This window comes from Clupea harengus, chromosome 15, assembly GCF_900700415.2.
Source record: "Clupea harengus chromosome 15, Ch_v2.0.2, whole genome shotgun sequence".
In the NCBI taxonomy this organism is placed as follows: Eukaryota; Metazoa; Chordata; class Actinopteri; order Clupeiformes; family Clupeidae; genus Clupea; species Clupea harengus.
The window spans coordinates 15909033-15921532 of record NC_045166.1 but is presented as its reverse complement, the minus strand read 5'-3'; the positions used below and the strand labels follow the sequence as shown (position 1 = coordinate 15921532).

The following is a 12500-nucleotide window of genomic DNA, read 5'->3' as shown; positions in this document are numbered from 1 at the left end:
ATAGAGAAATGGAGAAAAGCACAGAGATCGGCAGCAATAGGAAAAAGACAGAAGGTGACAATGAACACACGACAATGAACACAAAGACATGACAATGAACACACACGTGTGTGACCCACCTGAAGTCAGTGTTGCCATAGTGACTGTCCAGTAAGGAGGGGCAGGTGGAGGAGGGGGTCAGAGAGCTCAGAGCCGAGGAAGAGGAGTCCCTTAGCAACGCAGAGAGCTACACACACACACAAACACACCATACAGACCCCCCCCCACACACACACACACACACACACACACACACACAAATACATGCAGACAATATAAACACATGCTTATGTTAGTGTGAGCCCCTTAATATTACATGTGTATGTACCTGGATGTGGGTGTGTGTGTGTGTGTGTGTGTGTGTGTCTGTGTGTGTGTGTTACTCACCTTGCTCTCACTGGCGCTGACGCTCACCTGGCTGTACTGGCGGTTGAAGGTGTGCATAAGGAGACGCAGACACTGTTGGCAGAACAACAGTCAATGCACACACACTTTTTACCCACACACACAAACAAACACTCTTTATAAACACTGCGCAATCACACACTAAAGCACATCCAATCTCTCTGGCATTCTCTGTCTTTCACACACGTACCGTACTTTTTCCCTCATACTCTTTCACACACTCTCTCTACCTCTCTCCCACACACACACTCATTCACCCCCCCCCCCCCTCTCTCTCTCACACACACACACACACACACACACACACACACACACACACACACACACACACACACACACACACACACACACACACACACACACACACACACACACGCGCACACACACACGCACCTTGAGAGTGAGCTCCTTCTGCCTGTCGTTGGGCAGGGCCAGAATGGGTGTGTATGGAAGGTTTGGTGTGTGTGGCGTCAGGGGGCTCTCGATTATCTCCCCTCCGCCAAACACACCCTCCTGTGCCAACACACTCTCAAGCTTCTCCCGCAGGAGCAGGTAGTGGCGAGTCCTCTCCACCTGGAAAGACACACACCTGATTTAGTATACACACACACACACACAGTTACAATTTCTCCAAACCTGGAAAAACGCACACCTGATTCAGAAAACACACACACTCACACAGTAAACACATGCACACATAGACACAGCACATCAGAAAACATGCCCTACATCCCCCAGGTTCAGAAAGTACACACACACACACACACACACACACACACAAACTGCTAAGTTTAAACACACACACACGAGAGAGAACACACACACGACAAATGAGAACACACATACAAACTGTTAAGTTCAAACACACACACACACACACACACACACACACACACACAACAAAGAGAACACATACAAACTGCTAAGTTTAAACACACACACACACACACATAAACACACATGACAAGAGAGAACACATGCAAACTGCTAAGTTCAAACACACACACACACCTCCTGCAGCAGGCTGAGTTTCTCCAGCTCCCATTGGTGGTCCAGGATGAGGCTGTCACTGCGAGGTCTCCACCCAGCAAGATTCTCTTCCCCCCTCACATAGGCCACTGACGTGTCCAACACACGCCTCCGCCGCCGCTGCATACCTACACACACACACACACACACCATACAGACACACACACCATACAGCCACATACATACATCAGCCATCCACAGACACACACACACACGAACATCATCATCAGCCACACACATACACACACACACACGCATCAGCCACACACATACACACACACATGCATCAGCCACACACATGCATCAGCCACACACACACACACACCATACAAACACACAAACATATACGTGATACAGAGACAGTGTTAGCAGAACAGCCTCTTCAGCTTTGTGTCAAAAGTGTACAACCACAGGATGAGACCACACACACACACACACACACACACACACACACACACATTGAAACTAATGGTTACCTGGACTTCCAGCGTCAGCCAGGTGGCACAAGCTGAGTTCATACACACCAGTGACACGACTACTGCAGAGTAGAAATATGACATGTCAGCGAAATGTAGCTGCCACACACACACACATACAACACCTCAACTGACATACACACACACATACAACACCTCAACTGACATACAGACACACACAGACACACACACACTCATACACACACACATACACACACAACACCTCAACTGACATACACACACACATATGCATGCCGCCTCACATACACACACACACACACACACACACACACACATTAAATCGAGGTACATGCACACAAATACGTGCATCACACACACACACACACACACACACACACACACACACACGTTCTCACCCCTCAGTGGGTCGGAGTGATCCAGTGCTGAAGAGGTTCCGTATGGAACGTGAGGCGGGCAGTTTGGTTTCTCTGGAGTAGAACACCATGCAGAGGTCTTTAGTGATGACAGTGGGTTGGGTGCAGTTCTCAATCTGACGACGAAGAGAGAGAGGGGGGGGGGGGGGAAGAGAGAAAGAGAAAGAGAAGAGTAAGGAAGTGAGTGAGGAGAACAAAGTGGACAGAAAAATGAGTTGAGTTGCATTGCGCTGTGTTGTGCTGCGCTGCGTTGTGTTCTAGTGTGCTGCGTTGTGTGTTATAGTGTGTTGGTTGTGTGTTGGTTGTGTGTTGTGTGTTATAGTGTGTTGTGTGTTATAGTGTGTTGGTTGTGTGTTGGTTGTGTGTTGTGTGTTATAGTGTGTTGTGTGTTATAGTGTGTTGGTTGTGTGTTATAGTGTGTTGTGTGTTATAGTGTGTTGTGTGTTATAGTGTGTTGTGTGGTGTTGTACCTGGAGGTATGCTGACAGTGTGATGTAGATCTTCTCTCCATAGGGAGTCACACGGTTGAGGAGGAGGGAGTTGTGCATGGAGCTATCCCACGCTGCCTCAAAACGATAGAACGTTCTGCAGGTGACAACCACACACATACGTCAACACAGAGAAAACATATAAGCATAAACAATAACAACACAAATAAAAACACAGAAAAAAACATTCACAAAAACAAATGCATTATGTCCACACATAAACATTAGGAACACTCAAAATTATGTTGCCAAAAATAAACAACAATGCATAAACAACAACATCAACAGCAACTTGGAAATCCTTCCTTGATGAGCAAAGAGCATGTCTTCTCACACTTGCACATGCAAATACTTAACAGGAGAAATAAGGGCACTTCAGTGTGTGTGTGTGTGTGTGTGTGTGTGTGTGTGTGTGTGTGTGTGTGAGAGAGAGAGAGAGATAGAGAGAGACTGCATTCTGCACACGACCCATCACTGTACTAGAGTATACCACTCTAGACATGACTTAATTACACCATGATGAAAAGCCATCACCATCCAAATCGGCAAGCCACCACATAAAACATGCAAGTTATATATAGTTACACGCGCAGGAATACAAAAACACACATATACTCACATGCAAACACACACACACATGTACATACACAGCCAAGGCATATCAGTGAACGAGAGGAGAGGGAGAGGAGACTGGGAGGGAGAAGAGGAGGGGAGGAGGTAAGGAAAGGAGAAGAGAGGAGAACCACAGGGTGATGGAGGATAGGCGAGGAGAGGAGGAGGAGAGTGAGGAGAGAATGGGAGAGGGGAGGAGAAGGATGGAAAGTGAAGAGAGGAGGAGAAGAGAGGGGAGGGGAGGAGGTGTAGAGGGAGGAGAGGAAAAGAGCAGAATTAGAGAGGAGTAGAAAGATGATAGGAGAAGAGGTGTGGAGAAGGGGAAGGAGAATGAGCAGAACAGGGAGGATATGAGAGGAGGGGAGGAGAAGGATAGAAGGAGAAGAGAGGAGGAGAAGAAGAAGAGAAGGAGAGAGAGAAAAAAGGGGAGAGGAGGAGGTGTAAAGAGAGGAGAAGATCTAGGAGTAGAGGGGAGGACGGGAGAGGAGAGGGGGGGAGTTAAAGGAGAAGGAGCAGGAGCATAAGAGGAGTAGAGGGAGGAAAGGGGAGGAAGTGTACCTATGGTCAATCCCCAGTGACACTCTGCAGGAGTAGAGAAAAAAGCAGGAGTGGCTTAGAGGTTCAGCGGCAGGACAAACAGGCAACCACAGACTGCATTCAGTAAGTGTGTGTGTGTGTGTGTGTGTGTGTGTGTGTGTGTGTGTGTGTGTGTGTGTGTGTGTGTTTGTGTAGGTATGCAGCAGTGGTGTAGGCGTGTGTTGGTGTGTTGGAGATATAATCATAAATATTTTTTGAGTGTGTGTGTGTGTGTGTGTGTGTGTGTGTGTTTGTGTTCATACCATTGTGATGAGATAGTGTATGTGTGTCTTTATTAGTCTATGTAGTCACAGAACTCTCATTGTAAGCTGACCAAATGTATCCTGCGGTGAGGATATGTGTTTGTACATGCACCTGCGTTTGAGGCTTTGTGTGTGTGTGGTTGTGTGCGTGTGTGTGTGTGTGTGTGTGTGTGTGTGTGCGTGCGTGTGCGTGCGCGTGTGCGTGAGAGAGAGAGAGAGAGAGAGAGAGAGAGAGAGAGGTGGAATGTTTGAGTGCGCTAGTGCACAGACCTGTCGTCATAAGCTGGCCGCAGGTATCCTGCAGTCAGGATGTTGAGTGACAGAATGTTTGGGTCGATGATGGTCTCGTCTGCCTCTGGGCTGTTCCGGATACGTCCTGCAGGGGGAGACATACATAGAGCTGGGCATTTAATACATGCTGGTTAGCTACATTCACAGAATAGCAAGGTCAAGTATGGACCCTTGAGGTAGGGTTAGCTAACAGTCGGCTCTGCATCAAAATGCTTTTTCCGTGCTTTAAAACTCATCAGTGATCAGTCATCTGTTTTAAAAGCCATTGATGATCAGCTCTGCTTTGAAATAAAAACGAATTGATATACAGCTCTGACTCACCAATGACCAGCTCCCGAACTTCCTTCCACTCGATTTCACTTCCTGTCTCGTGAGCGATGGTCACTGTAATCCTCCTCTGAATTCCCTGCAGAGGGATGATGGTATCACAGAGGTCAACAGTGTGACACCTCAATAAATGTGTGTATGCAAGTGTATTTTGTGTGTGTGTGTGTGTGTGTGTGTGTGTGTGTGTGTGTGTGTGTATGTATGTATGTATCTATGTATCAGTGACGTGCGGTGAGGTTTGTGGCTGGTGAGGCACGGATTCTTTCAGAGTCAAATATACAAATACATAAACCCAATAGAGCAGCGGTACTCAATAGGCGGACCGCGGTCCGGATCCGGACCCAGACGCAATCAAATTTGGACCGAAGCCAAAATCAACATTCTAAATTAATCACGATCCAAACGAGTTTTCATTGGTGTGTGATTTCGCGCTATATATATTTTTCCAACTCGATGTGGTTTCAATCTTCCGTGTCCAATCCAGAGGTCCAATCAGGAGCTGTAATAACAGTCACTATGACAACTCACTCACTCAATGTTGACCACGAGCTCTGTGGGTCACGCAGGTTGTGTGTGTCAAAGGCAACAACGCGGGCAGGTAGATTTGTGAACGTTATCTTTTTTCTCAGCAAACGGAAATCATCGCGTGCTTTAAACCCGACAAAAAAAGAAAAGTTGATTCCAAAAATCGCTAATTTAAAACAGAGTGGACTGACAACTATGCATTTGTGCTGCGTGTGGGGAGCACAAAACCGACGTGTTTAATCTGCAACGAGACGGTTGCCCTTGTCAAAAGTGTTAACGTGAAACGTCACTATGAAACAAAGCATGCACACTTTGAATAAAAATACCCGCAGAACTCTGAGGTAAGGGGCAGAAAAATAAACCATCTGCAATAATACCAAGCAACATGCAGTGTAATAGTTATATCAGCCACACAACAAGAGCGTGCATACCTCAACATACTGTTGTGAGTCTGCCTTTTCAACCATGAATATGGTGAAAAACAAATACAGGAGCACACTCATTAATGAACACTTACATCAGTGCTTCCGCCTGGCCTTCACACCTTTTATGCCCAAGTTTAAACCATAAAAAAGTGTCACCTTTCACACAAATAAGGCCACATCACCTTTTGTGGATAGTTCGAACGTTTTTGTTGGAGTTATGTTTTTGGATTTTGACCTTCACTGTTCCGGACCCTGGACTGAATGGAAATTTGGCGAGTGGACCTTTTGGGTTTCTAATTGAGTACCCCTGCAATAGAGTATCTAAGATCACCATTCAATTGGCAGCTTTCACATTGACTACTGGTTGTTTTTCATACCAGCATTCTTTACACACACATAGGTAAGGTGCATACAGTAGGCAGCTGCTAGCTTGTGATGAACTCATGTGTAAATATTATGCACTCATGAATATGAACTCGTGACTATGAACTCTTTCTTACGAAGTTGCACAAGCACCCTGAGGGTTTCTACCTTTTCCCATTATAATTGTAATAGTTAAATCGAGGAGACTATAACATCAGCTAGATAACCAGCTATCATTTCATGCAAATTGAACTCTTCCGATTAACTCGTAAGGTTATTAAGTGTCCTTAGCTAGCTAATTAGCTAACGTAGCAACAGGATAACCATTGCAACCAGGAAACACAATTTACCTACAATTTAAGTTTAATTTCCAAAATTAGCTCACCAATAAAAAGCAGTCTTGGGTTCAAAGTGAACACAACCACTTGTGTGATGTTAAATGGCTTCACATAGACATAAAACAATCCCAAGAGAAATAATGGCAACGGAGCTGCCGCTGTAAGTTCAAAACCAAATTTATTCTTGAGGTTCCAAACATGTTCAAAGGAATTTGGCTTTGAATGTGAGAAGTCGATCGAGTTATCTTCTGTCCCGTCGCTTGAAGCATACCTTTTAGCTCCGGCATGGGTCTCCCATTATTAATCATTTCACGTTTGGACTGAAAGTCCAGTTTTGAGAACTGCTTCAGCTTAGCAATAAAATCTTCCATTCCACAGAAGTGTAGAACAAGAGCAACGTTCCCCAGCATAACCCCGACAGGGGCGCTCTCGCACACCCCCTTCATTGAGGCAGAGGTACTGTGTGCCTCACCTACATGATTTTTCAATGCGTTTTGCGCTCAGCTCAAAGGTTCTACGCATGCGCACGCATGCGCAAAACCCAGTTTGGAGCGATTGCGCAATCCTAGGTGAGGCACTGCCTCACTAGCTCCCATAGGCAATACGTGGTGCCTAACCTGACCGCACTGACCGCACATGGTCGTAGACTTCAGAAGGAACCCAGCCCCACCCACCCCCATCACCCTGAGTGACTCCCCAGTCGACACTGCGGAGTCCTTCCGCTTCCTGGGCACCATCATCTCCCAGGACCTCAAGTGGGGGCTTAACATCAGCTCCCTCACCAAAAGAGCTCAACAGAGGATGTACTTTCTGCGGCAGCTGAAGAAGTTCAACCTGCCAAAGACAATGATGGTGCACTTCTACACCTGCATCATCGAGTCCATCCTCACCTCCTCCATCACCGTCTGGTACGCTGCTGCCACTGCCAATGACAAAGGCAGACTGCAGCGTATCATCTGTTCCGCCGAGAAGGTGATTGGCTGCAATCTGCCATCTCTACAGGACCTGTTCGCCTCTAGGACCCTGAGGCGGGCAGGTAAGATTGTGGCCGATCCCTCACACCCGGGTCACAAACTCTTCGAGGTCCTTCCCTCCGGCAGGAGGCTGCGGTCCATCAGGACCAAAACCTCACGCCACAAAACCAGCTTCTTCCCGGCTGCCGTTGGCCTTAGTAACAAGGCCACCTGACGTGGACTCTCATCCCGCCCCCACACCTCAAGCCTGTGTTATGTTAACACACACTGCATTGCACACTGCACATTGCACATCCACTTTTGCACTCCTGCCCTGCTTTTTGTATTGTAGTACTTATTGTGTTTGTGTAGTACTTATTGTGTTTGTGTAGTACTTACTATGTATGTATGTATGTGTGTGTGTGTGTGTGTGTGTGTGTGTGTGTGTGTGTGTGTGTGTGTGTGTGTGTGTGTGTGTGTGTGTGTGTGTGTTTAGTACCTGGTGCAGCAAGAATGTACCATGGCAAGGCATTCCTGCCCTATGGTCCACTGCTGCAGGGATATAGCTGAAGGAAGGAACACATATTAGCACACACACACACACACTCACACACAAATACACTCATACATAAATATACACACACACACCAACCCCCCCACACACACCCATACATACTGTACACACACACCACACACACACACACACACACACACACACACACACACACACACACACACACACACACAGTCACCAACAGTCACCAACAGTCACCAACAGCTACTTACTCTCCATTGGCCTCCAGCTCACAGATCTCAAAGAAAGCCATGAGGTCATATTTGCAGTGACATGGGCCAGCTGTAGGGGGCGTGACTGAGCTGAGCTTTGTGGCAGGAACTGAGTGGAGGAGGACAGAAGAGAGAGACAAAGAGGGGAGAGAGAGAGAGAGAGAGAGAGAGAGAGAGAGAGAAGAAAGTGAGTACAGTACATGTTAGAGCATAGATGCATGAGTAAAGCTGTGAGATTCATGAAGCTGAACAGTGGGCTGTCTCACCTGGTTTAGATAAGGGCATCACCCTGGGGTACTGCCTCCTGCTGGGGCGCAAGGGACTGGAGAGACAGATAGAGACAGATAGACAGGTAGGTAGTAAAGGAGACACAAAAAGAGTGAGAGACAGATAGATAGGTAGGTAGTAAGGGAGAGACAGAAAGAGTAAGAGATATATAAGGAGCTGAAGTGTGTGTGTGCACAGGTATATAAAGAGCTGAAGTGTGTGTGTGTTCACAGGTATAAAAGGAGCTGAAGTGTGTGTTCACAGGTATATAAGGAGCTGAAGTGTGTGTTCACAGGTATATAAGGAGCTGAAGTGTGTGTGTGTGTGTTCACGGGTATATAAGGAGCTGAAGTGTGTGTGTGTTCACAGGTATATAAGGAGCTGAAGTGTGTGTGTGTGTGTGTGCACAGGTATATAAGGAGCTGAAGTGTGTGTGTGTTCACAGGTATATAAGGAACTGAAGTGTGTGTGTGTGTGTGCACAGGTATATAAGGAGCTGAAGTGTGTGTGTGTTCACAGGTATATAAGGAGCTGAAGTGTGTGTGTGTTCACAGGTATATAAGGAACTGAAGTGTGTGTGTGTGTGCACAGGTATATAAGGAGCTGAAGTGTGTGTGTGTTCACAGGTTTATAAGGAGCTGAGGCTCACCTGATGAGGTCTTTGCAGAGTAGGGGGAAGGGCTGCTTCTGGTAGTGTCCAAACACCTCAAACACGATGGGCTGCGTCCGCATGTACTCGATGAAGGACTTAGTGACCTCCACAGTGATCTGCACACACACACACACACAAACATCAGGGGTTGGACTATGTCAAACACACCGACTGAGGTTCTAGATTCTAACAGGGGTAAGTTCTAATAGGGCTGGCTTTTAGCTGGATTGGGTTCTAGCAGGGATGTAATTTTTCGGAGTTGATTTCTTGAGAGAGTGTGTTTTCGTAGGATTGGGTTTTTTCTAAGGTTCATGGTTCTAGCCAAACTTACATTCTGCACATGGTAGAACCCAAGAGCTGGTCCTCTTCCTGTGTTCTTCAGGGGTTCTGTGGAGAACGCCTCATCATGGCGATGGATGAAGCTGCATATAAGGAAAGCCAAGCAGTGAGAAAAGGTTAAGACTAGCATCATTTATTAATATTGCTGTCCTGGTGGCACATTTTTAAACATCTATTCATAAGCTCACCATTCATTTCATCATGTTTTAAATGCAGAGTGTGTGTGTGTGTGTCCACATGCTCACTTGACCTGGCAGAAGATCTTTACATACTCTGCTAAGATGCTGTATCTGTTAGAGTGTGAGTGTGTGTGTGTACTCACTTGAACTGGCAGAAGATATCTGCATACTCTGCCGGGATGCTCGATGCCTGAAGGACCGTGACCCTGAAGGTGAACTCTGACCCCAGCCGCAGATGCTGCTGCAGCGCCTTATCTAGACCACCATCAAGGGGGCCTTCTAACCCAGCCTTCAGAGGGCTACTGGGAGTCTCAGGTGATTCTATGGGCACAAAACACACACACAAACATTTACATACACACAAAACATCCACATCACACACATTCAACACGCACAATCCCAACACCATACACACACAAATAAACGTAACACCAAAATCAGTTTTGTATTATGTGAAATGGAGGTCATTATTATGTCAACTACCGTGTTAACCGTGTGTGATTGTCTTAACCATGTTAAGGTCTGATAATGTGAACAGTCAGTTGGGACTGCTAATGCTAATTAGCTGTGTAGGTGTTGTAGTTCATCGAGGTTCATGTCAGTTGGTTGTGGTTCATTATGTAAGTTAATTAGCTGTTTAGGCGTTCTTGTTGACTTCATTACCATTGAAGATGATGCATTTTGGGTGTATTTATGATGATCAATTATATTATATAAGTGAGGTTGTGCAGGTGCTGTTGTTGACCTCACCAGTATTGAAGATAATGTTGTTTGGGTGTGGTTAAGTTGAGAACCTGTGCAAGTGTGGTTCTGATCACCTAATTAGCATTGAAGATAATGCTGATTGTGTGTGGCTAGGTTGATTACCTGTGCAGGTGTTGTTGTTGACTTCGTCAGTGTCAGAAGCTCCGCCCTCTCCCTCGACAATGCGGAGTTCCTCCTGAGAGGTGCTAGAGTGACTCACGCCCCCTGTGCCCGCCTCCATCTGGAACTGACCAATCAGAAACACAGAATCCTCACTGAAGGAGTTGGCTTGTAGGGGACATGTACTGATAAGCTGGAGCTTTGACCATCATTTTATTCTTATTCAGTTTAATTGCATTTATGTTGTTTTATATTGAATATCACTTTCATGACTGTATTATTACATATGTATTAATTCATTATTATTACTTTATTACTTTCTATTACTTTTGTTATTCTGTTGGTCTCTTATTGTCTGTCTATTTGTCTGTCCTATACCCAACATTTACCTTCTCAAACTGCTGATCCTCAAAGGAAATCTTTGCGGTTCCTGACTGACGTACACCGGAACCGTAGTCTGGAGCCTCTTCATCAGCTGCAAACACACACACACACACACACACACACACACACACACACACACACACACACACACACACCAAAGGAGTTCAGAAGAGCAATATACACACACACAATATCAGAAGAGCCATAGAGCATTTCTCATGGGGAATTAAAAAAAGAGCTGGTAGACCTGACTTAAAAATAAGAACAGGAGCATACACACAAAACACTGTATAGAGCACGAGGAGCAGATATGGAAGAATCCTTTAGTGGAGGGTTTGGGTGATGCTCTTCCAGAACATCAGAGGGCGCTGTATTCACCTGCAATGGCCTGCACAGCCACCCTGAGGAAGCCCTTGACCTCGCCCTTCTCACTGACAATGGCCACGCGGTGCACCAGAGGCACAGGGTACAGCAGGTTACTCAGATACACAAAGGCCCTGGGGACAGCAGAGAGAGAGCACAGGGAGGAGAGGAGGGAAGAGAGGATAGGAAAGGAGAAGAAGAGTACAGGATGAGAGAGGGGGAGGAGAGGAGAGGAAAGGAAAAACAAATAGAACCATCATACACCCAATCCACAGGTGGGTCTCCTGCACTGAGGCTAACCTCCCTCTTTCTCTCTCTTTCTCTCTCTCACACACACACACACACACGCAAACACACACACACACACACACACACACACACAGATACACACACACACACACACACACACACACACACACACACACACACACACACACACACACACACACACACACACACACACACACACACACACACACACACACACACACACACACACACCTTCCCACCAGACGGAACCAGGGGAATCTGTCGTAGAAAGGGTCTCCTCCACTGAGGCCGGCCTCACAGTCCTCCAAAGCTGGACTAGGCAACTCTGCTGCACGGTCATACATCTCTCGCATCAGCTCCAAACGTTGCCTACAAACACACACAAATATTACACACACATACACACACAACTAATTATACATCTCTTGCATGCATTGCAAACCCTGCCTAAATCACACACACATATACAGTATATTACACACACATACACACACAACTAATTATACATCTCTCGCAGGCATTGCATAAATATATTGTATATATTACACACACATACTGTATATATTACACACACACCTGAGTTTCTCGAGGGTCCAGTAGTGTGTAGCTCCATTCTTCTGGTCCTGCACCTCCACGGCGACTATGGTGCGGGGGAAGGGGCGTGTCTCGCGCTCCTGTGGGGGGCTCGGGGGCAGCAGATCAGGGGGAAGAGGGGAGTACAGGGTGTCCGTCAGCAGCACAAACTGGAACTGGACCTGCAGGACACACACGCACACAAACACATACATTCAAGGTTTACCTTTGGGGCTCACATGCATATAGTCTCTCTGCACAACAAAACAGTAATACCATTTGAAGGCTGTGTGTATGTGTGTGTGTGTGCGTGTATGT

General features: G+C 46.4%; 1 protein-coding gene across 8 annotated transcripts in view; it reads right to left on the bottom strand.

Annotated features, from left to right (window-relative positions):
* The window catches only part of kif1ab (kinesin family member 1Ab), a 38739-nt gene that overhangs the window by 2850 nt on the left and 23389 nt on the right, over positions 1-12500 (bottom strand). For 5 of the 8 annotated variants that reach the window (XM_031581495.2, XM_031581494.2, XM_031581498.2 and 2 more), the window contains 21 exons: positions 12186-12364; positions 11841-11978; positions 11355-11473; positions 10982-11067; positions 10596-10719; positions 9872-10049; positions 9542-9632; positions 9208-9326; positions 8558-8613; positions 8292-8400; positions 8005-8071; positions 4896-4980; positions 4554-4659; positions 4003-4026; positions 2815-2929; positions 2327-2460; positions 1950-2011; positions 1456-1601; positions 838-1017; positions 427-498; positions 120-226 (listed from right to left, as the gene is read on the bottom strand). In XM_031581495.2, the coding sequence (XP_031437355.1) occupies positions 120-226; positions 427-498; positions 838-1017; positions 1456-1601; positions 1950-2011; positions 2327-2460; positions 2815-2929; positions 4003-4026; positions 4554-4659; positions 4896-4980; positions 8005-8071; positions 8292-8400; positions 8558-8613; positions 9208-9326; positions 9542-9632; positions 9872-10049; positions 10596-10719; positions 10982-11067; positions 11355-11473; positions 11841-11978; positions 12186-12364 (2297 nt within the window). The remainder of the gene's footprint in view (positions 1-119; positions 227-426; positions 499-837; positions 1018-1455; positions 1602-1949; positions 2012-2326; positions 2461-2814; positions 2930-4002; positions 4027-4553; positions 4660-4895; positions 4981-8004; positions 8072-8291; positions 8401-8557; positions 8614-9207; positions 9327-9541; positions 9633-9871; positions 10050-10595; positions 10720-10981; positions 11068-11354; positions 11474-11840; positions 11979-12185; positions 12365-12500) is intronic. The other 3 variants (XM_031581496.2, XM_042709904.1, XM_031581500.2) reach the window with 1 other exon arrangement.